This window comes from Stomoxys calcitrans, chromosome 5, assembly GCF_963082655.1.
Source record: "Stomoxys calcitrans chromosome 5, idStoCalc2.1, whole genome shotgun sequence".
Classification (NCBI taxonomy): Eukaryota; Metazoa; Arthropoda; class Insecta; order Diptera; family Muscidae; genus Stomoxys; species Stomoxys calcitrans.
Genome location: NC_081556.1, coordinates 73,235,500 through 73,261,476, shown reverse-complemented (window position 1 = coordinate 73,261,476; position 25,977 = coordinate 73,235,500). Strand labels below are relative to the sequence as shown.

The window sequence follows — 25,977 nt, the reverse complement described above, 5'->3', positions numbered from 1 at the left end:
AGTTACCCATGGTAGCTTGTCATCATAATACTACCTCTACTTCGCAGCGCATCATTTTTATACCCTACACCACTGCTGTGGTACAGGGTATTGTAACTTAGTGAATTAGTTTGTAACACCCAGAAGGAAGAGAGATAGACCCATTGATAAGCATACCGATCGACTCAGAAGTACAAACTACAGGTCGCAATTTTCATCCGATCGTCTTTCGGGCTAGAGACGAAGCCTATTGAAATTGGAAAAAAAATCGGATCAGATTTGGATATAGCTCTCATATATCTGTTCGCCCGATTTGCAGTAATACTGCAATAAGATGGTCATTTGTTAACCGATTTTCTCGAAATGTGGCAGGAACGATTTTCTGATGACTTCCGAATTTCATAAAAATCAGTTCAGATTTGGATATAGCTCTCATATATATGTTCGTCCGATTTGAAGTAATAATGCAATAAAATAGTCATTTTTTACTCGAAATTTTGCAGGAAGAAGTTTCTAATGACTCTCGACATTACTGGTTATTTTAATTAAAATAGGTTCAGTACTAGTTATAGCTCCCATATATATGTTCGTCAGATTTTGGGTAATTTGCAATAATGTTGTCATTTGTCAACCGTAGTTATTACTGTTTGAACATATTTTTGCTCGCCGAGGTCCGACTTTTGCCCTTCCTTACTGATTCTCAAATAAATTATCTTTGGCACTTCACTCCATAAATGTAAAGTCGAATGTCTGAGAAGTTTTAGCCGTAACTAAAATTTACCAATAGAGAAAAAGTAGCCAATTTTAAAGAAAAATTTCTACGACAAATGAAATTTGAATTAAAAATTCCACATAAAGTGATCAATTATGTGGAATTTTTAATAAAATAGTGTATTGTTCAACTTGGGAAGAGTTTTTCCCGGATCTATAAACATGTTGTAAAGTTTAGTTTAAATCTAGCCCATTCAATTCAAGAGATCATATAAAGACCAAAAAAGACTTTAATGGCAACAGGAACATTCCAAAGATCTTGTCACTGACCCCACATTCATATCAATCAGTCTGGTTTATGCAAAAATGAAAAAATTAAGTTAATTATAATTCAAAGTAAACAACAAATATTATCATACAAAAAATGCATTGGACTTGAAATATTAAAAAGCTTCTTGCTCAGTACGTCTTCATATATCCATAACATATGGGATGAATTATTTAGTAACGATAGCGATGGTTCTTGTTGTTGAAGCGGAATACCAGATATATAGCAAAAATCGCCAAAACAGCCTAAAAACGGATGAACAAAAAGAAATAGTGAAGACAGTGGTAAATGTCTCGCATTGATTTCTACTTACTGTTACTGCAATAACGCCCCATTCACTTGATGTTTGATATTTGGATAGGGTAAAAACTTTATCCTCGGTGGCATGAATGCAGCCAATGGTGAAGTATGAGTTGCTGATATTGGTGGTATCTTCAGGGAAACAGCTGGGGGGAGGAACATATCGTCCAATCTTAAGGTAATCTCCAGGACCGTCTAGACCACAACACTTGAGCTGAAAGAAACAAAATCAAATAAACGTTTTCGGCGTTAGAAAATTCGGATATACATTTATCTTTAACGGATTAATAATTAGTAATTCAATTTTAATACGTTTGGCATAGCCAACAATATGTGGTTGGTACAGTCATATTTAGGTTAGGTTCAAAAGAGGGTGCGGATCCGCCCCATGCGATTTTGGACGTACACCCAAGTCGGTAATCGGCTTGTTGTGCGCTCTAAAAACTAAAAAGTAGTCTCGAAAAAGAAAATTTTAAGTAAGGAATTCCGTGCTACTTACAAAATCCTTAACTGTTTTCCATACCACTCCCCTATCTTGCTTCATGTCTGGTATTGTGTCCCCACCTAAGTACCGGTGTATTTAAGCCGCGAAACAATCCATCCTTTGGATCCGGTTTACTATTGAACAAAAGTTAACCTACTTTTCAATAGTCAACCGGGTTCAAAGGATGTCTTGTTTGTGCGTCACAGCCGCACAGAGGACGACACCATCTGATGCACTGAATTTAATGCTACATCAAATGTCCCTGGACGTTGTGACTGGAGAAATTGCTGCGACCACTGCCGTGAGGCCAAGGGAGCTTTCTCGTTAGTCATGTGGACACTGTGTTATCCTTCATACAATGTTCAATGTTCAGGCAGATTACACCCTGCCTGAACCGCTTTTTGACAAAAAGTACTGTACCACTATTCCTGATAAAACCGATTGAAACTTCGATATCCCTGGTAATAGAAGTTACATTGACTTCTATACGGATGCTTACGAATTAGACGACCAGGTGGGCTTTTGTGGACTAAAGATCTAGAATTGATCATGTCGAAAAGGTTAACTGATGTGTGTATCTAGCGGAGATTCTTGGAACCAACGAAGTAGTGGAATGGCTAAGATATAATGTCATTACGACGATTCGCATAAATATATTCTCAGACAGCCAGACATCCATTAAATCCCTGGATAACGTATTTCTGAACACAAAAATCGCCCTCGACTGTAGCAGATCTCTCAACGAGATGGCCGAACAGTTTAAAATTCACCTGTTCTGGGTGCCGGGCCACAGAGATATCGCAGGGAATTGTGGAAAAGTGGACGAAGCAGCGAAGCTAGGAACTACCGTATACATTCCAGGGAAACTGTAATCTGTGAGTATGCCCTTCGGGCCTAATCCTGGCTAAAACATAAGTCTCAGTCATTGCGTCCGTCATCACAGGTCAATGTCTAATCGGAAAACATGCTGGCAGACTTAAGGTTACCAGTAACGACTTTTGCAGAAGCTGTGAGGACATCGAAGAAGAAGAGTGTATATGACAATCAGAAGGAGTTCCACCTTAGGTCTTCATTTCTTTGAGAACCTGTCTGATGAAGCGGATGTAAACGTTCGCAAGTTGTTGGGCTTTTTAAAGCGATCTGGATAGTTCAACAGTATGAACTAGAAGGCATCTTCCTATTTCTATTCATGTTGTATCATAACGAATGAAAACGTCTATGTGAGTCTGATGGCAGACTGTCAATTTAACCTATCCTAACCTTAAGCCGGGCAATGACATAGGAAATGCTACAACGTCTCATCATCTTCCCCACATGCCCTACATTTGCTATCACTTGCCGCACCGAGTTTGCATAAGTGAGCTCGAAGTCCTATGTGTGCCTTCATGATATCAAAAGCTATACTGACCTCCTTCTTGCTTTCTTTCAGTAATAGCCTCGTCTTCTCGCGATCCGGATCACCTCATAGGTTTCTCGCCGTCCTACCATCTGTTTCACTGTTCCACAGTGTTACTCCGTTATGGCCCGTCACCCAAACGATACGGATTGTGCCAACCTTAGAGAAGGCGTTAATCTCCTTTTGACACTTTAAGACTGTTCGTGGCTTTACTGTCCTGGTTGTTATTGACCTTATGGCCATTTTACTGTCCATAAAGATGTTCACACTCGACGTTCTTGCGTTACCACTACACCACCTCACGCATTCCGTGATCGCCCGGATCTCCGCCTGCAGGACCGTATCATGGTCAGGCAGTCTAAAACAGATGTCAGTACCTGGATTCTCATTGTAGACTCTCAGGTCCATTCTGCCTCTAACTTTGATCCATCCATGTAACATGATCTTCCAAATGGCAATACTAGGGTTCCGTCAATCCAAGACTGTGCCGCTGGCAGCAGTGCCTCGCACTCGACTTAAAGTATCGTCTTATGTACCCGATCGGAAACACCTTCCTTCCTTACAGGTTTCCTATCGTCGCCTCGATTATACCGCGATGATATGAGCTGCTCCCATCCTCAATTCATTCTCCCATCGCCTAAAGTCTCATAAACGCAGTGGCTGCCTTACATTTTATCAATATGTCAATGGGTCGGATATCTAGAATAGTCTCCAGCGCCCCAGTGGGTGTGGTCCTAATCGCTTCGCCTATGTCAAGACAATATGTTCTCTGAATCTGTTGTATGCTCCTTGTGTTGCACTTTTTCTCCGTAGCAGTACACCAAACTATTGAGGCGTAACTAAGTATTGGTCTATATACTCGGATTCAAGCACCATCTCGAACCTACTTTCGAACGAACCTTCTCAGTACGCTTCTAAATGTGACACTTCCAATACAGTTTCCTGTCCAAGATCACTCCTAAGTATTGGATTGTGTCAGATATAAAAATTTTTCTGTTGAGGAAACGTGGTGTGTCAAAGTGGTTCACCTTCGTCTTTCTTGTGAACAAGCAGATTTCAGTCTTCTCCGGGTTATCGTTGAGACTCCTATGCCATCTGCTAGACCCTTTCGGCCTTTCTGCATAGCTGGTTCGGATCCTTATCCCTTAGAAGTATTATAACATCGTCTGCTTAGCAGACGGGTTCAAATCCCTCCTCAGTCAGCATCCGTAATAGGTTATTTATTGCGGTCACCCAAAGGAGTGGCGATGATAGGCCCCAGTGGGGCCTACTGTGCCACTTTCTCGCTTATATTTATGTCATGGGATCAATGTTTCGGTCCGCATATTGTTAAAAGCCCCCTCGATGTCAAAGCAAACCGCTAATGTGTACGTCTTGGCAACGATGGATTCTTACATTTTGTGCACAACTTCGTGCAGGGTAGTCTCCACATTCATGCTTATTCGCTATCGTTTTTAAAGGAAGAAAGAAAGTTAAGCTCCATTCTAAACTATATAATGGAAACAAGTGAAAGCGTGCTTAGTTCGGCCGGGCCGAATCTTATATACCCTCTACCATTGCTCGCATTTTTTGAGTTCTTTCCCCGTATCTCTTTTTTGACAAACAAAGGATAAAAGAAAAGAATTGCTATCCAAATTGAATTGAGTGTTGGAGACCACTGTAGAAGTCTATGTGTAAAATTTCAGCCTAATCGAATTAAAATTAGGCCTATTAGGGGCTCATGAAGAAAATAGGGAGATTGGTTTATATGGAAGCTGAATCAGGCTGAAGACCGATTCAGACCATATTTGACAGGTATATTGAAGGTCATGGCAGAAGTCGTTGTACAAAATTTCAGCCAAATCGGATAATAATTACGCCCTCTTAAGGCCCAGGAAGCCAACATCCCAGATCGGTTTATATGGCAGCTATATCAGGTTATGGACCGATTTGAACCATATTTAGCACAGTTGTTGGAAGTTATATCAAAACACTTCATGCAAAATTTCAGACAAATCGGACAGGAATTGCACCCTCTAGTGGGTCAAAAAGTTAAGATTCAAGATCGGTTTATATGGCAGCTATATCAGGTTTTGATCCGATTTAAACCATACTTGGCATAGTTACTGGATCATAACAAAACACGTAGTGCAAAATTTCATTCCAATCGGATAAGAATTGCGGACTCTAGAGGCTCAAGAAGTCAAGACCCAAGATCGGTTTATATGGCAGCTATATCAAAACATGGACCGTTATGGCCCATTTACAATCCCAACCGACCTACACTAATAAGAAGTATTTGTGCAAATTTTCAAGCGGCTAGCTTTACTCCTTCGAAAGTTAGCGTGCTTTCGACAGACAGACGGACGAACGTACATGGCTAGATCGACATAAAATGTCGCGACGATCAAGAATATATATATACTTTATGGGGTCTCAGAGGAATATTTCGAGTAGTTACAAACAGAATGACGAAATTAGTATACCCCCATCCTATGGTGGACGGTATGCAAATTAAAATCTGCTTGCCTTTCCACGAAATTTATTTAGAAGGTCGATGATATTCACAAACATTATTTTCTACACTGAAAAAATGTTTGCCCTAATATTAAAGATTCGAGCCAAAGATTATCAAACTTAATTTAAAGATTGTCATTTTGCCAACTTTTTAAGGATTTATTCCCATTGATGAAGATGCTTTTCTTCATATTAAGGATTTTGTTTTTTAAATGTCAGGTTAATAAATCCTTAACTTAGCATCTTGTTATTAAAGACAAAAACCTAAAATTAAAGTCAAAATATCGTTGAAAGTTAGGAAATTGACTTTAGGTTAAGGCAAGATTGAACCGTAGTTAAAGACGGAAAATAACCATACAAATAAGAGCGTCTTAAATGTTTAATTTTTTTTAGGTCGATCAAAAGTTTAAGAAAAGAATTTTTCAAAAAAAAAAAAAAAAAATGTATTGGACTATCATCTAGGAAGTAAAATGTCATGTCCGTTAGTAAGTAGGAAAATTAATTTAAAGATAGCATCTTTGTTTTGAAGTTTTAGTTCTTTGGCTCGTTTTCATTGCTAAAATCTTTCGAGCAAGGAAAAATCTTAAATTTGAGCCGACTTTTTTTCTGTGTTTCCTCTCCAACAACCAGAAGAAATGTCGCACTACAAATCTCAATCATAATCCGATTTGATTTCTTCAAACTAATGCAAATATATAACTTGTGGACTTCAAGGTGTATATATTCTTTATATATGCATTTCTTTTTGCCATTGTGTGATTCGTACAAGATAAACTATCTAAAGTTTCCTCTTCGTCCACTCCTTCACACCTTCTGCAGAAATCATGACTAACACGATGAGTGAGACCTCTTTTCAGCCAATAACGGCAAATCAATAGACCTCATCAATCTTATATTGGACCACATAATCTTGGAATGTGCTCAGTCCCCAATTTGTGACTATCTATCATTCGATGCCGTTGGGCGTTTTGTTTCAAAAATTATTTTATAAGTCGCTAGAGACTAATTGGAATTTTCCAGAAATATGTAAGGTGGTTACTTGTCTTTCAAGCTTTTCTTCTCTACAATAAACTGGTATACCTCCATAGAAAGTCATCCAGAACAGGTGATTTTTGAACTATTCAGCCATCACGTTGAGAGATCTGCAAGAGTCTAGGGAAGTTTTTAAATTCAGATACATAATGTTATTCAGATATCTAATAACTGCCTGGCTGTCTGAGAATCTGTCTGTCTGAGAGAATCTTAGCCGCTGTTTTTATTGCAAGGATCTCCGCATGATTGGGTCACCTTCGCGAGGGAACATGCCAAGTTCTCAAGTCTGGAACTATCAGTATAGAAGTCTGCGAACATTTTAAATGGTTTTCCAATAAGATGTTTTATTTTGGTGTTAAAAGAAAATGTCGTAACTGTTGATACAATCTCATTTTCAAACAAATTAGGTCCAATGACCCCGCTGGACCATAAACCACACCAAACAGTCACGCAACAATAACCCTTGGTGTTGTGACAATTTTGGTGTGTTGCGTTCCGACAAGGTGCTTTAGTTGAGCGAAATATAAGTGCAAGTTTTTCACCATTTTTGCAGTGTGTATTTGTCAAATGTCGAAGAAAAAAGATTCAAAAGTTACAACCACCGAAATACCGGGTGATTTTAAATAACATCTCTTGTTGGAAAACCCTTTTTTAACAAGGAATATTGTAGCTCTAATAGGCTCTAGCAGGAAATTGGCGCAGTACTTTTTTTATCAAATAGGAGCTCAGACCATGGTTAGTCCACACTGGTCGGGAATTGTATCTAGGATAACCCAGTGCCCGTAGCTGCTGCTTTACCACTATGGACATACACCTAAATCAGTAATAGGGTTTTTGTGAGCTCTTAATACTAAAAATTAACATCGGAAAAGCAATCTAAGTCAGGAAGTCCGCGCTACTTACAAAATCCCCAAATTATTTTCCATAACAAGCCCCAGGTTTGTTCATGTCTGATATAGTGTCCCCTCCAATGTGCCGGTGGGTGACAATGACAAATGAAATACTCCAACGTCACATCAACTTAACCACATGCTATAACTTGCCACACCGATTTTTGATTGGTGAGCTCGTAGTCCTATTTGTCCCGTTATAATACCGAAAGCTATACTGAGATTCTTCTTACTTCCTTTCAGCAATAGCTTCGTTGTCCCTCTATACCGATCTCCTCATAGGATTTTCGTAGTCCTACCGTTTCACTGTTCAACAGTGTAACATGAGCGTTCATCGTCCACGCCCTTTGCTCGAACTGCGTCACCCAACAGCCAAACGATGCGGAACATGCCATCCTCTGCGAGGGCGTTAATCTCCTTCTTAAACTCCAAGACTGTTCGTGATCTTACCGTCCTGGTTCTTATTGCCCCGATGACCAGTTTGCTGTCCGTAAAGACGTTCATATTAGGCGTCCTTGTGTTAACATAACACCATCTCACGCATTCCGTGATCGCCCGGATCTTCGCTAACAGGACCGTATTATGTGCAGGCAGTCGAAAACAGATCTCAGTCAAGGGTTTTCAATGTAGAGATCTACAGGCCTACTCTGTCCTCTAGCTTTGATTCATCTGTGTAGCATGATCTTCCAGATGGCAATACCAGAGCCGATGGCGGCAGTGCCTCGCAGTCGACCTTAAGTGTCGCCTCTCGTATCTGATCAGAAACCTCTTTTTATCCATCCACGTTAGTTATTGTGGATTTAAAGATAAATTTCCTCTCTAGCAAAACTCCCAGGAATTGGTGCCTCCCTTGTGGTACGTTATACATAACTCTTGCTAAAAAATGTAAGCTTAAAAAAGCCCAGACTACTTTTTGTCGCCAATTTTTTCTGCCGTTACCAGAAACAATTGTATGCGCTGACAGAAAAAAGACGTTGCAAGATCATGCACCAATGTTGTCATTATCATACACTACGTTGTTGGAAATATTGTCAACAAGTGTGAATGATTTTATGACCACGCGGTGTTCAAAGTTCAAATGAATCTTAAAGATTGTTTGTAAAAACATAGGTGCAATGTGGTAACATTCAATGGAATGGATAGACCAGAAGAAGCTTTTTGCAATCTTTTAAAAATCTGTGCACTCGACGTTATCAAATTGTGAAAGGGTGTTGACCGTTGTTAAGACCACCGTAGCGCAGAGGCTAGCATGTCCGCCTATGACGCTGAACGCCTGGGTTCGAATCCAGGCGAGAAAATTTTCAGCGGTGGTTTTTCCCTCCTAATGCTGGCAACACCTGTGAGGAATTATGCCAAGAACTCTACCAAGAGGTGTCGCGCTACGGCACGCCGTTCGGACTCGGCTATAAAAAGGAGGTCCCTTATCACTGAGCTTAAATTTTAATCGGACTACACTAACTAAAATGTGAGAAGTTTGCCCCTGTTCTTTAAAGGAATGTTCATGGGCAAAATTTGCAATTTGAACGGGTGCTGACGTTTCATTCACAAAAACTGATATGGGCTTACAACATTAATGATTGATCGAATAGGTCAAGAAGGGCTGTTTTCATAGGTGTGAGCCGGCTAAAGGCGTGCTGTTGTCGAGACAGGCGATCTCTAGGAATTTTTGCTATGAGATATGTATGTATAAAACCCTCTGGGAACTAGTATGTCTTACACAGCTTGATGATCCTCATCAGAAATATTAACTGCGTAACATTCATAGTGTGCACTAAACATCCAGAATATTCAATAGAACTTGAAAATTCTTAGTACCAGTTTGTCACACATAACTGTTTTAAAGCAAAATTTATTTGTACTTACCGATATTTGAGTTGAGTCCATTGCTCCGGGGGTCTTAATTTCAGAGTTCCAAACTTTTTGCAAACTTTCGCGGATTATCCTTTTGAAGTCATCCGTTTTAGCAGGTCTAATTTTGTTGTAGATTTGGCCAATCAATGAACACAAGATGAATACAGCATACTGCAAATACACATTGTTATAGATATCATTTATATAGGGCGCCTCGATCCCTCTCTACTTACAGTCGCAGTCATGCAAACATTTTCATGGCAAATGCCGCAGCAACCCAGAATGGCAGCTACTAAATTAATGCCACCCATGGCGATGATGACATAGATTTCAGCAACATTGGCTGATTGTAGCAAGGATACTCCAAAGACGATCAGAACTAAGCCAGAAAGCTGAAAATGAAACAAAGCATGATAAATAAAATTAATTTTGAAATTAAATAATCAAAAAGTCTTAAAACTTAAATTCTCTTTTTATTGGAAATGTGTAGTCCCTCCCATAAGAAGGCATAATTCTTATTTCCCTAAATCTTGTTTCCAAATTTTATTGATATCGAATGAAAAATGCCTATTTTATAAGCTCAATGCACGGGTGATCGGTCTATATGACAGCTATATCCAAATATTGTTCGATCTGGACCACATTTGTCGGGAATGGGATGGCGCCTACCAGAGCTCACTGTGCCAATTTCCATTGAAATCGAGTAATAAATGCATCTTTTATGGCCTTAATACCCCATATCGGGAGATTGGGCGGCCGGTCTATAGGGCAGCTAAATCCAAAAATGATCCGATCTGGACCACACTTCACAGAGTGAGTTTGCCACAACTCACTGTGCCAAATTTTATCGAAATTGGATGAAAATTACCAATTTATTGCCTCAAGACTTTAAGTCTGGAGATCGCTCTATATGTCGGCTATATATAACAAAATTCCGATTTTATGGGATCAGAAGGTCAGGTTTATATAAAAAGAATGCGAAATCATCAACAATTGTTTGGAAACTGTTTTAATACCCAAGATATCTGAAAAATTATAATTTCCCCCCACTTGGGTATATATGGGTAAATACGCAGGTATTTACCGAATTTACCGGGTAAATACTTGTTGGGTATTTTTTCATGACTATGATAGATGGCGAGAAAGGAGGGGGTTGTGAGCATTCCAAAATTATGTGGCCTTATCTAGACTTGAAAATGTTTACCGCTTTGCTGACACTGGCTAGAACAGACGTCTCAGTCATTCTGTCTGGTCTCTGTCTGATCGGAAAACATGCTAACAGACTGAAAGTTGGCAGTAACAACTTTTGAAAAGCTGTGTGTGTGAGTTCCACTTTAGGTTCTCATTTCTTGATTTCAATAGTCCAAGTGGGCTATTGAAATCAAGAAATGAGTGGGAATTTACCCGTTAGAATCCCATCTCTATTCATTACCTTTTTTTACAATAGTTTATGCCTTTAAAGAAAAACTGAACAAAAACTTGACAAATGTGATCCATGCATATACGATTTTTAACACGCTTTTACTTTTTTTGTGCACAGAATATGCAGATCCTAATTTTTTTTTTTTCGTACTATCCTATACACAATAAGTTGCCCAGATGTGGACCATATTAATTGTTGCGATTAAACTAAGTTCTGCGGTAATTTTTCTCCTTAGTAGTTTGCTTCACATCGCCCATTAGTTCTTTTTAGACCATTTTATTACGTGCTCAGATTAGTTTGTTTCAATTTGTATGAATTGATTTTAAATTGTCTTAATATAAATAAGTCAACTTCGTTCCAACCTATTGTACATGATGAAAAGTTGGATTCCAATTCTTCCAATTTCAAAGCAGTGACTGTTAACAAACACTTTTCACTGGCGTGAAAATGTTTCAAAATGCATAAACAAAACAACAATCGACTCAGGTATGAATTTATTTAAAATTAACGACCATGAACTGCTTTTCGAAATGTGTGTACTTTCATGATCATTAAAAATAAGACCCAGACCAATTGAATTCTCGTTTTAACAATTAATATACTTGGTTCATATTAAATTTGATAACTTTTGCCAAATGAAAGTCACATTCATTTAAATAAGCCGTAACAATACAATCTAATTAATCGAATCCATGTTAAGCCTCAGTTCTGGATGTAATTAAAGCGAAATTGCTAAGGCAAAAAGCGATGTGCTTCGAACTCTGTTTTGGTATCACCAAGGACCACAATAACACTAAAATAAATAATGCTAAATGTATAGGAAACAAGAAAGTAAAACATAAAGCTAGTTTGAAGAACATAGCAACGCGCCTCACGAAATTCATGACCACCCTAAATCGGAGGATCAGTCTATATTGCAGCTATATCCAAATCTGGACCGATCTGAGCCAAATTGACGAAGAATGTCGAAGGGCCCAACATAACTCACTGTCCCAAATTTTAGCAAAATCGGATAATAAATGTGGCTTTTATGGGACCAAGACCCTAAATCGGCGGATCGGTCTATATGGGGGCTATATCAAGATATAGTCCGATATAGCCCATCTTCGAACTTAACCTGCTTATGGGCAAAAAAAGAATCTGTGTATTGAATCTCTATTTTTAAAGACTGTAGCGAGATGTCAACAGACAGACGGACGGACATGGCTAGATCGTCTTAGTATTTTACGCTGATCAAGAATATATATACTCTGTAGGATCGGAAATGGATATATCGATGCGTTGCAAACGGAATAACGAAATCAATTTACCCCCATCCTTCCGTGGTGGGTTTAAAAAGTGGTACGGAGTGCAATATTAAAACGAAAAGAACTATAACGTGTTAATTTCGGCCGCGCCGAATCTTATGTACTCTCCACCATGGATCGCATGAGATAAGATTTTCTACCGACTTTTTCAAATATATTGGATCATACTTGACGTAGTTGTTGGATGTCATAGCAAAATACTACATGACAATTTTAAATCAAACTGCTGGAAGCTTAAGAAGTCTAATCTGAAGACCGGTTTACATAGCAGCTATATCGGATAATAGACCGATTTGGACCTTATTTGGGACAGTTTTAGAAGTCAAAACAAAAACATCATCACCAAAATAAAACCTGCGCCCTCTGAAGCCGAAATCAAATCTAGAGATTCAAGCGCCTAGCTTCATTCGGCGGACATTGCTAAATCGACTTAGAATTTCAAGACAATCATGAATATATACTGTTTTTGGTATGAGATCAATATTTCGATGAATTACATACGGAATGACGAAATAAGTATACCACATATGTCATATAGTGGTATGGTGGAGGGTATAATAAAAACATAGAAATTCCAGCTACTGTTCGCACGGATGGTTCGGTACCCTCTACTCCTCGTGCCAAAGGTATGTGCAAAGTCGCACATATTAAAAAACACTTTCAGATATTTTTCATTTTAATATTAAGTTCATGGTTCCAAATATCCATTTTCGACCCAATAAAGTAAAAATCTAAGACGATCTAGACAGGTCCGTCCGTCTGTCGATATGCCGATTTAATGACTTAGGTCCATTAAAGCCACATTTATAGTCTGATTTTGTTGAAATTTGGGACAGCAAGTTGTATAAGGCCTCTCGACATCCTCGTTCAATACGGCCCAGATCGGTCCAGATTTGATCATAGCTGCTTTATAGACCGTTCTCCCGATTTAAGATCTTATGCCCAAAAAAAGGTAAAATTATTAACTGATTTTGCTGATTTTGGCACAATGAGTTGCGTAGGCGTCTCGAAAATTGTACCGACTATGGTTAAGATCAATCTATATTTCGATACAAATGCCATATAGACCGATATTTCAATTTAAGGTCTTGGGCCCTTAACGGGCGTACTTATTGTTCAATGTCGCAGAAATTTGGTACAGTGAGTTGTGCTATGCTCCGCGACGTCCCTGGCCCAAATGGGACCAGATTTAGATACAGCTACCATATATACCGATCTTCTGAGTTAGGGTTTAAGGCACATAAAAGGTGAATTTATTGACCGATTCGCTGAAATTTAGCATAATAAGTTCAGTTAGGCTCTTGGGCATTCGTCCCGAGTATGATCAAGATCGGGATATATTTAGATATAGCTGCCATATGTTCCAATCTCTCGATTTAAGTTCTTAGAGCCATAAAAGTTGCATTCTTATCCGATGAATGAGTTGTTTTATCCGTGGTGGGGAGTATCCAAAGTTCGGCCCGGCCGAACTTATTGCCTTTTTTACATGTTTTAATTTGTATTTTAATTTCCCAATTTCAGCTTCGTGTTTGAAATACATTTTTAGAGCTTTTTATAAGTTTATTTTATGTCAAATTATTGAAGCATACTTTCGTTATATTTAAACAATTTTGAGTTAATTTCCTTAACTCAAAACTTTAACTTTACATGTAATTCCCAGACAAGAGGTAGATGATGCGCCTAATTAATATACAAACTTCTTAAAAATACTTCATTTAACTCCTTAGAAGGAATTCAGGAAAAGCTTATCATGGATATGTTGACTAATGCATATGAGTTAGGGCGTATGGACAAGTTAACATAGATGCCAAAGCTTTTTTTCGAAAAGTGTCTTACAAGTCTACATATTTACGTTGCTCCGAAAAGCTTAGTTAAATTTCTATTCCGGTTTATTAAGCTATTTACAAAAGGCTTTACCAAAAAGCTCTATTTCTCATTTTGGCAAATGTCTATGAATGGACATTCAGTTAAAACTTAAATCAGACAGAACTCATTCAGTTAGGTTGGAATGCAATGAATTGCATGTAAGAGAGGGTACATTTTATTCATATTTTCATTGTCCAATTGATCCTTTGCCTTCTAAATGAGAAGTAACTGCGTGCCAGTGGGTGTTAATTCACTTAACCCGCATCATGCTTTCATAAGTTTTAAACAAATTAGATACAAATTAGGCACACTGCCATGAGTAATTCGAAAACTTTATTGCCCCAGACAGAAATGCGAATAGGCATTTGCAACCGTGGCGTTATTTTATTACCCATAATAATGGCATAAACAATTGTTTGTTATCAAATTGACATTAACGGTAGAAAGACCAGGCATTTTTAAAATTTTGTTGCTTTATTCACCAAGCAAAATGACTGATTTATTTTTTTTTTTTTTGTGGAAATTTTATAAAATTTAAAAATTATGTTTTTAAACAAACAAAATGCATAAAAATAATCAAATTATATTAAAAAAAAATATTTAAAAAATTTTAAACTCAACATACTTCGAACCGGTCATTTGGACCGGTTTGGTCTTTCAAGTATTGAAATGACAAACTGCATTTGAGGATCCAGATGATTTCAACGATAAATGTACACTGCATTAAGGCTATGTGCTTTTACTAGGGTTATCAATAAACCGGGTTTCGGAATATTCGAAAAATGCTCATTTTTAAAAACAGGTTTAAGTTTTTGATTTTGCTGAGAAAACGGTTAATCAGTTATTTATTTTAAAAGTATCCCCTTTTCAATTTTATAAATAAAGTAAGATAAAGTTAAATTCTAACAGCCAACATCTCTTCAAAAAGACATCTAACATCAACAACACACACAAAGCTAAAGGCTTGTTATCCAGACAAACTTTGCTGTCATAGAATAACTTTTCAATATGTGCATATTAACTGCTGATCGTGCTTCTATGTATTTCTTTGCCGTTCTTTAGGTTGGTCACAAACTTTAAAGACTCTCCTATTTCTAAGGTTATTTCGCGTCTTTAACTTTTATTTATTGTCCTCTTGTCCCAAAGTCGATTTCCTAAAATTCAACGATACTTTGATATTTATTTATGATTTTTGACGCAAAGTGAAGGATCTGTTGACCTAGTGTCAAGAAAAGTATATTTCACCAAAGGAAATGTCCTTAAAAAGTTGGAGAATTTATCATCTTTAAATTTAGTTTGCTTATCTCTGGCTAGAAACTTTAAAATTAGGAAAAAACATTTTCCAGTGCAATATGTCCGTATATTGCGGTTAATAATCCGCCTATATCCTACATCCAAATTAAAACCTATGTATTTAATTTCTGCATATGTCTTCTCCTAAGTACCGACAAACTCGTCACAAAATCTTGGTAGGTTATGAAATTTTTAGTCATGCTTGACATTAGTTGACGCAATGAAAATAACAATTAGGCAGTGGTACCGATATCACACTAGATCGGTAAAAGGTCTGTAAGCATAGGTTCAAGTACATATGATAGAGACGTGTTATTCCTCAATACGAATACATCAATCAATGACGTTTCTTGAAATACCAATTGTTTTGTTCTGTAAAGTTTCGTCGTGTTGTTATTGGCATGTCAACAAATTGTGCGGAATTTCGTAGAAGAATCTAATTCAAGATTCAGAAACCGGATTTGGTTTCTCTTTAAATAAAATAATTGTTAAAAATTTCTATCTCTTTAGTTTATCACAACATATATTTGGTGTAATATCTTGAAATTTTTGACTTTATGAGCCGCTACGCCCGTTTCAAAAAACAACATTGTGATGATAATTTGATAGCAATTACGTCATATAATTACTCATTTAAAGGCCAAGAGAAAGTTAATTTTGTTTTCGATTTAGAATACTTATACCTAGCGGATAAACTAAACATTTCAGACGAAGTTGTCTTGGCTATTTGACAAAAATAATTTATATGTGATTCCAATTTTTGTTTGTTTGTTTGTTTACTCATTTATTCTATTCTCGGTTTCGTGGCTGTTTTGCCATTACAGAGTTTGACGAATGAAAGCGCATTGCAAGTGCACGTGATAAAATTTAAATAAAAAGCAACAATTAATTTCCCCAGTCCCACACATTATAGTCTAATATTTTTATGATATTCCTTTTCAATAGATACCATAAAATCAGATTTATTTTCTACAAATTAGAACAAACTTTAATATTTTTTTTAGTATTTTTTATTTAAGGCGTCAACATATTACGTCACTATGGGGATGGCCGATGTCCGAGGTTGTTGTGAAGATCTGCAAAATTTGTATTCGAAATACAAACAAGTTATCCGACATGACTACTAATGAGTGGTTCAAAGGCCTACATTTGAATGTCCAATAAAATTGAATGTGTACATATTGTTTGATTTTGTCACGTCAACTCAATTAATATCTCATATGTAGTTTGTATGTCCTAATTTGTTAATAAATTATACAAATTAAAAAAATGGGGTCGAGACTTATATTGGGTGATTTTTTTGAGGTTAGGATTTTCATGCATTAGTATTTGACAGATCACGAGGGATTTCAGACATGGTGTCAAAGAGAAAGATGCTCAGTATGCTTTGACATTTCATCATGAATAGGGCTCCTTGTAGGGGCTCAAGAAGCAAAATCGTGAGATCGGTTTATATGGGAGCTGTATCAAGTTATTGATCGATTCAGACCATATTAGACACGTATGTTGAAAGTTATTAGAAAAACCGTTGTACAAAATTTCTCAAGAGGCTCAAGAAGTCAAGATCCCAGATTGGTTAATATGGCAACTATATCAGGTTATGTACCGATTTGCGCCATACTTAGCACAGTTATTGGAAGTCGTAACAAAACACTCATGCAAAATTTCATCCTAATCGGATGAGAATTGCGCCCTCTAAAAGTTGAAGAAGTCAAGATCCAAGATCGGTTTATATGTTGTAAGTGGATGGTTGTTGTATTGGAGCTGGATTCCTCAGGAACACCCCTTCACTCAATTATAGACGTAAACGGCGGTGAGTGACACGCAATTTACAAATTAACTTCGTTTTAAATTAAGCCCAAAGGCAATAAATTAATATAAAATCCACTGGAAGGAACAACAGAGACAAATATCACGGTCTGTCAGCAGTATACTTTGTCAATAAATTTGACGGTATCAGCTGTTCTCTTCTACCCAAATACTGGCTACGAGTTGCATTTACCCAACACCTTATTTAACAGGGTTGCATCTGAAAGTAGTTGTCGAGATCTATATCGGTTGGATAATGTAGTATAAATGGTGTGTGTCCTTGCTATACACTAGTACTGAATTATCGACGTGAGTCACCCGGTGTTAGATCAAATACACTATGAATACAGGGTCATTAACCCCCCGCAACAGCATTGGCTCTTTCCGCTTGAACAAATTACAAGAACTAGAAAAGATAAACGCCGAACTGTCTGAAAGGAATGAAAGATATGAAAGGCTTTGTGGTCAACTCCAAAGAGATGTTGAATCTTTAAAGTTCAAACTCAACAAGCAAACTGAATCATTTGAGACAGATGAAGAAGAGCTCCAACAAGAAATAGGTCGTTTTGATTCTCAACCTCCAAATTCTTCCGAAAACTGCAACAGTGCAGTAGCATCGCCCTACGAATGGCAAACAGTCAGACGAAACAAGCGAGCAAACGAAAGCCCAGAGCATGTTATTAATAATAACACCAAAAAACAAGCCACTACCCAAAAATATTGGTTGAGTAAGACTCCTCAAACTGCCAACCAATATGCGGATCTGGATAATGACGACGGGTCTCAACCCAACTCTAATCCGCCTCAAATTCTTTACAAACCTCCGCCTATATTTGTTGAGAAGGTTGCTAACATACAACCTTTAATATCCATGCTAAAACAAACTGTTCCAAACCAATTTGAAATAAAAACCCTGCGAAATGAACAGGTCAAGATAATGCCAAAAGACCACGAAACTTATAAAAAAATTATTGGTGAACTAGAAAAGAAAAACACTGAGTTCTTTACTTACAAACCAAAATCTGAAAGGGGATTTAAAGTAATCTTGCGAAATATGCACTCAACAGCAAATATAGACGACTTGAAAAACGAGCTCTCCCAACTTGGACATGAAGTCAAAAATATATGGAATATAAGAAGTCGTTATACAAAGGTTCCGCTTCCTCTGTTTGAGGTCGAATTGAGCACCAAGCCCAACAATAAAGATATATATTCCGTAACAAAACTTATGTCATGCGTTATTAGATTTGAGCCTCCGCGTCCTAAGAAAATAGTCCCTCAATGCTCAAACTGTCAACAATACGGCCATACAAAGTCATATTGCAAGAAAAAATCAGTCTGCATTAAGTGTGCTGGACACCATGAATCAAAATCATGCGAACGCAAAAACTGGGCAGACGAGGTAAAGTGCGCCTTATGTAATGGTAATCACCCAGCAAATTATAAAGGATGTTCAATTTATAAGCAAATTTACTCCCAACATTACCCCTCTCTTAGAAACACGAGAGAGAGTCAACAGCCTGAAACCCGAACTTTGACGACGAACCCCACATATTCAAGCGCTGCTAGAAGAACAGATTTTCCGCAAACCTCACAACAAAACACCCAAATTCAGCCACAAAATCTTCAAACGGATCGAAGTCCGCAAGTATCCGAAATACATGAAATGTTAAGCAATTTAGGAACACTTATGCAGCAGATGACAAGCCTTCTTATGAGTCTAACTTCAAAATTAACACAAATCTAATAATGAACTTTCTTAATATAGTGTTCTGGAATGCCAACGGTCTGGCACAACATACCTTAGAAGTGAAAAACTTTTTGTCTTCTAATCAAATAGACATACTTCTTGTGTCAGAGACACATTTTACCAGCAAGCATCACTTTTGTATCCCCCAATACGATTTTTACCACGTTATGCACCCATCTGGAATGGCACGTGGTGGTTCAGGAATCTTGATAAAGCAATCCATTAAGCATCACCAAGGAACCCACTACAGCTCCGATATAATTCAGGCAACAAACATCATAGTAGAAAGCATGCAAGGACCTTTAACAGTGTCATCAATCTATAGTCCACCAAAACATACCATCAAAAAAGAAAATTATATTAATTTCTTTAAGACATTAGGAAGCAAATTCATAGCTTGTGGAGACTACAATGCCAAGCACACAATATGGGGATCACGTCTTAATACGCCGAAAGGCCGACAGTTATACTGGGCTATAAAAGAACTTAATCTTCGGGTTATTTCACCATATTCTCCAACATATTGGCCGTCAGATCTGAATAGAACCCCAGATCTTATAGATTTCTGCGTTTCCAAAGGGATTTCGGCTGGCTCCGAAAAATGTTTTTCAAGCCACGATCTGTCTTCTGATCACACACCAGTCTTTCTATCATTGCACGCACAGCATATACCCCAAGATCAAAAATGTAAACTTCACAATAATAAGACTAACTGGCATTATTTTCGTTACCTAGTCAGCAAAACATTACATCAAAATTTACCTTTAAAATCAGATCAAGACATTTCTTACGCCGTAGACCACCTAGTGCAAACTATACAGAGCGCTTCATGGAACTCTACACCCAAGAAAAGTTTCATAGAATCATACAAATACCCTGCCTTTATACAGAGAAAAGTTAAAGAAAAGCGCAAGGCGAAAAAACGTTGGCAAAAAACAAAATCACCAGAGAACAAACGAAAACTTAATAAAGCAACTGCAGATTTGCAAAAGTTATTAAAATGCGTAGATAATAACCATATTGAACAAGAAATCCAAAATCTTGGGCCAACAAAGTCAACAGACTATTCTCTATGGAAAATCACGAAAAAACTCAAAAATGAGCCAAAAATCAATTACCCAATTCGAAAGTCTGGTAACTCGTGGACAAAAAGCAACTTAGAAAAAGCCTACACATTTGCCAATCATTTATACGATGTTTTCACCCCAAATAGCTCGGAAGAACCGCCCAAATGCTTGGAAACTTTCTTAAATGAACCTCATCAGCTTGACCTGCCAATAAAGAAAATTTCAAAAGCCGAAGTCTCACATGCAATAAAGATTCTAAAACCTGGTAAGGCTCCTGGCTATGACTTAATAACCCCTAAAATACTCAAAGAACTCCCTAAAGAAGGTACTGACTTCATTACGTTCATATTCAATGCCTGTTTAAAGCGCTGCTTCATTCCGCCCCAATGGAAAGTTGCCCAAGTCACAATGATCCAGAAACCTGGAAAACCATCCGATCAAGTCAAATCATATCGACCAATAAGCCTACTGCCAATAATTTCAAAGGTATTCGAATCTCTATTTCTTAAGAGATTAATGCCAATAATTGAGGAAAATAACTTGATACCAAATCATCAATTCGGATTTAGAAAGAATCACGGGACTACTGAACAAATCCACAGATTAGTGGAAACCATAAATTCTGCATTTGAATCAAAGCAGTACTGTACTTCCGCATTTTTAGACATCTCGCAAGCCTTTGACAAGGTATGGCATGAGGGTCTTCTCTACAAGGCAAGGAAACTTCTTCCAATAAATTACTATCTATTAATTAAATCATATATTCAAAAAAGAATGTTCTTCGTCCAAGAGGCCGATGAAATGAGTGATTTAAAATCTGTCAGAGCTGGGGTACCACAGGGGAGTGTGATGGGCCCAATCTTATATATCTTGTTCACATCTGATCTACCACAGACAGAGAACGCAGTGGTGGGTACATTCGCTGATGACACCGCTGTGCTAGCTGTTAATAAAAATCCACAAATAGCAAGCAATATGCTTCAAACCTACCTAAATACTTTGTGCGAGTGGCTGAAACACTGGCGTATAAAACCAAATGAAACTAAGTCTATACACGTAACATTCACACTTAACCACGGAAACTGCCCTCCAGTTCAAATGAATGAAGTCCAACTCCCGCAGGCGAATGAGGCGAAATATCTGGGACTATACTTGGACAAGAAACTAACTTGGAAAACGCACATAAAAATAAAAAGAAAAGCTTGTGATATACAACTACAAAAAATGAATTTTCTGATTGGACCAAATTCCAAGTTATCCTTAGAAAATAAGATACTTATATACAAATGCATTATAAAACCAATCTGGACATACGGTATCCAGCTATGGGGAACCGCTTCACATACAACAATCAAACTACTACAGCAACTACAATCAAAAACATTACGCAAAATTGCAGGTGCACCATACTACATAACTAATAAGCGACTACACGAGGAATTAAATATAAAAACTGTCCAGGAAGAAGTATTGTCACAACTCCAAAATTATAAATTGAGAATTCAACAACATCCAAACCCACTAGCAACAAACCTGATGAGGAACACTGAAACATTTAAGCGGCTCAAAAGAAAAGCACCGCAAGACCTACTGTAAATTTTTAACTCCACTTTAATGATGCATAAATAAATTTTATACGTGGGCCAACCACTGGGTTGGCACCATTAGTAATTATAATATACAAAATAATGTCGATAATAATGTAAATATCTATACTAAGATAGAAAGCATTAATAAAAATGAATTAAAAAAAAAAAAAAAAAAAATATGACAGCTATACCAGATTATGAACTGATTTAAATCATACTAAGCGCAGTTCTTGGAAGTGATACTAAAACACTACGTGCAAAATTTCATTCAAATCGGACGAGAATTGCGCCCTCTAGAGGCTCAAGAAATCAAGACCCAAGATCGGTTTATATGGCAGCTATACCAGATTATGAACCGATTTGAATCATACTTTGTGCAGTTGTTGAAAGTGATACCAACACACCTCATGCTAAATTTTAGTCAAATCTGATGAGAATTGAGTCCTCTAGAGGCTCAGGAAGTCAAGATCCCAGATCGGTTTGTGTGGCAGATATACCAAAACATAGAACGATGTTAACCATACTAAACCCTGTTGTTGGAAGTGGTGCAAAATTTCAGTCAAATCGGATGAGAATTGCGCCCTTTAGTGGTTCAAGAAGTCAAGACCCAAGTTAGCGTGCTTTCGAAAGTTAGCGTGCTTTCGAAAGTTAGCGTGCTTTCGACAGACAGACAGACGGACGGGCATGGCTTGATCGACTTAAAATGACATGACGATCAAGAATATATATATACTTTATGTGGTCTCAGACGCATATTTCGAGGTGTTACAAACAGATTACTCAATTAGTATATCCCTATCCTATGGTGGAGGGTATAGAAACTCTTTAAGTTTGGTCATGCCGAACTTTGTATACCCACCACATTATAACTGTACTAAATACATATTGAGTCGATCTGGACATATTTGGCGAAAGTACCGAGAAGCCTTACACAGATTATAGATTAAAATTTTAGAGAAGACGGGTAATAAATGAGATTTCCAAATTTCAGCCAAGTCAGGTATGGGATTTTGTGTGCTTAAGACCTTAAATTTGCAGATCGGTCTATATGGCATGTATATCTAAATAAGTTCAGCTGTTAACCATACTCGGTGCGGATATCTAGTGGCCCAATGCAACTCACTGTTCCAAGTTTCAGCGAAATTGCATAACAAATACGCCTTTTGCGCTCTTAAAAACCTAGGTCGGCAGATCGGTCTATATGGCACATATATGCACCTGTGGTCTGTTGTGGAACCACATATACTCGTTTCGGATAGTGGGTGGCCAAATCGAACTCACTGTTCCAAATTTCAGCGAAACAGGGTTATAAATGCAGCTTTTATTGGCTTAAAACCCTGAATCCGCGGATCGGTCTATATGGCAGTTATATGCAAGTATGATCCGATATCGACCATACTCCATTCGGATATCCGATGTCCTATTGCAACTCACTGTTCCTGATTTCAGTCAAATAGGGTAATAAATACACCTTTTATGTGCTAAGGCCCTACATCGGAAGATCGGTCTATATAGCAGCTATATTCAAATGTGGTCTGATGTGGACCATACTTGGGTTGGATATCGAGTGCTCTTGTCCAACTCACTGTTCCAACTTTCAGAGAAATCAAGTGATAAATGCTGCTTTTATGGGCAGATTAGGTAATATGGCAGCTACATATATCCAAATATGATCCGATCTGAGCTGTACCGGGTGTCCATCTACAGTTCACTGTTCCAAATTTCAGTGAAAGCGGTCAATAAATGTGGCTTTAATGGGCTTAAGACCCAAAATCCCAAAAAGTAATTGCGGATTTTTTAAAAGAAAGTAAATGCATTTTTAATAAAACTTAGAATGAACTTTAATCAAAAATACTTTTTTACACTTTTTTTTCTAAAGCAAGCTAAAAGTAACAGCTGATAACTGACAGAAGAAAGAATGCAATTACAGAGTCACAAGCTGTGAAAAAATTTGTCAACGCCGACTATATGAAAAATCCGCAATTACTTTTTGGGCAACCCAATATATGGCAGCTATATAGATATTTGACCCGATATGAACCATATTCAATTAGGATATCGGGGGCTCTAGTACAACTCATTGTTACAAATTTCAGCAAATTCGGATATTAAATGAGCCTTTTTTGAGCTCAAGACCCTAAATCAGAACATCAGTCTATATGGCAGCAATATCCAAATCTAATCAGATTTGGCCCTTTGAAGAACTTAAAGAATTACAGGTCTGTGAAAAATTTCAGCACATTATTTAAATTTTTCAAGGCTGTAGAATGATTACAATAGAGTGACACACAGACGGACAGATACACTGACATCGTTAAATCGAAATTGACGACGATTCGCAATATATAAACTTTGTAGGGTCGGAAATAAATATTTCGATATATTGCAAACGGATAGACTAAATGAATATAAATCCACCACCTATCCTTTGATGGTGGGTATACAAATCGTTCTTTCAATATGTCCAATAGCTGGTGTTTTGTAAAGTGGAGGCCCTAAAGGCTTCTAATTTTAATGTGGGATTTGTAATTCTCCTATCGTAATCCAAACACCATTTATTTGAGTCTGCTTCAAATGTAGACCGATAGGGACAACAAACGACATCGATTTTTTGCCGCTCTTTTCATATTTCTCTTCGGTAAGGTTTGCCATTTTATGATCGAAAGATATACATACGAGCAAACAACGAGTCGAAATTATTAAAATTTACTACCGAAATTCAAAGTCAGTTGCCTCAACGTAAAGAGCGCTACGTCTAAGGCTCATTTCTAGTTTATTGGCTTCGTTAATATGCAAAATATCAGTTATTTGTCAGACAGCAATCATTGCATCCCAAAAAATTTGGTACGGTTTATTGGCCGGCGTCGTCATTGGGACGTACTTCTTCCGTAATTATCAAGACCCGCACGTTACTGTAAATGAGAATCGCTACCGTTCAATGATAACAAAATATTTTTGGCCCCAATTGGATGATATGGACTTGTGGTTCCAATAAAAAAATCAATTTATTGGTCCAACCGATTGGCCGCCTCGGTCGCGCTATTTGACGCCATCATACTTTTGGGGGGCTACGTCAAGTCCATGGTTTATGCCAACAAGCCAGCGACGATTGATAAACTTCATGCGAATACCGAACGCAAAATTGCAGCAGTATCTGCCGATTTATGGTTGAAAACCGTCGAAAATTTGGATCAGCGTCTGGACTTCTTCAAGCGTACCCGTGGTGTCCATGAAAAGAAATCGAGCTCCAAACATAATGGCATCGAACGAAATTTCAAAGGCATAACAAATTTCATTTAATATCCAAAACGGGTTTTCTGTACGCACGGGGAACAACTGATGCGTCATTTCAGTGGATTTTCCATTGGCACAAACTTGTAGGGATTTTAACCATAGACCCTGCGGTTATTCTATTTGTATCACATACGAAATTACCAAATGACACTAAACATTTTTATATGCTTCATCAATTATGAAATAAAATATAGATATATTTTTAGACATTGCTCCAAACCAAGCTTAAGTAAACTTGTATCGGACAGCACTCATTGTGAGAAGTTGGGGCGGATGTGTTTTCATTTCGCTCCGAACTCTCACCACATTTCGTGGGGTAGTACCAACATTAATAAGCGTGACCAAACCCTGGCAGCATTCTTGAATACTTACGGCCTAATAACAAAGCCAATAGGATTATGGAGGAAGGCTTAGATGTGACAATATGTTTGGAAAATCTAATCGGTGAGGTTCTGGATTGAAGGGTCTCCATGCAGCATTCCATCTCTGACCATCGCTACATTAGGTTTAGATAAGCACAGCTAGCGCCGAATCAGCTATGCTTCCATAACAGTTGAAAAGCAATTGGACAAAATTCGGAAGAATACTCAGAAGAAGACTTGGGCAAGATAATTTAGACTGTCCACGCATAAACCGAATACGACGAAACTTACTGAGACACCATAATTTTGGAATAATGAGTCTAATCGAAATCTAATAATTATAGAATTTATGGTTAAAGAACCGTTGAAGAGCTTCAAACCATTTAAGTCACCCGGACCCGATGGAATATTTCCGGCGTTACTACAGAAGGAAGCCGACTACCTGGCGCCCCATCTGGCCACTATTTTCACAGCATGCTTAGAACTTGCATATACTCTGAAAGCCTGGCAGGAGGCAAGGATGGTATTTATACCTCAACCCTTCAAACTATGAAACGTATCGTGGGTACCATGATAAAGAGTAGGACATCAAGCGAACTGCTCAAAGGTCTGTGGAGACTACCTGTCATGAGGTTGTACATTGGCGGTATGCATTGACACCGAGGGGGCTTTTAACAATGTGCGGACCGACGCACTGATCCAATTCTTAGACCATTACCGTTTGGACCGGGTCCTTAGAGACTCAATAAA

At 37.8% G+C, this 25,977-nt stretch overlaps 1 protein-coding gene across 2 annotated transcripts in view; it reads right to left on the bottom strand.

The window, feature by feature from the left end:
* Positions 1–962: 962 nt before the first annotated feature.
* Positions 963–25,977, bottom strand: part of LOC106081363 (23 kDa integral membrane protein) — a 32,954-nt gene continuing 7,939 nt past the window's right edge. The window contains exons 3-7 of one of the 2 annotated variants that reach the window (XR_009398365.1): positions 9,701–9,859; positions 9,480–9,638; positions 1,332–1,532; positions 1,110–1,263; positions 963–1,041 (exon numbers count right to left, since the gene is read on the bottom strand). Coding sequence is in view for 1 of the 2 variants with exons in the window: in XM_059369132.1 (XP_059225115.1) it covers positions 1,192–1,263; positions 1,332–1,532; positions 9,480–9,638; positions 9,701–9,859 (591 nt within the window). In the remaining variant the exon portion in view is untranslated. Of the gene's footprint in view, positions 1,264–1,331; positions 1,533–9,479; positions 9,639–9,700; positions 9,860–25,977 lie in introns of both variants that reach the window. The other variant, XM_059369132.1, reaches the window with a different exon arrangement.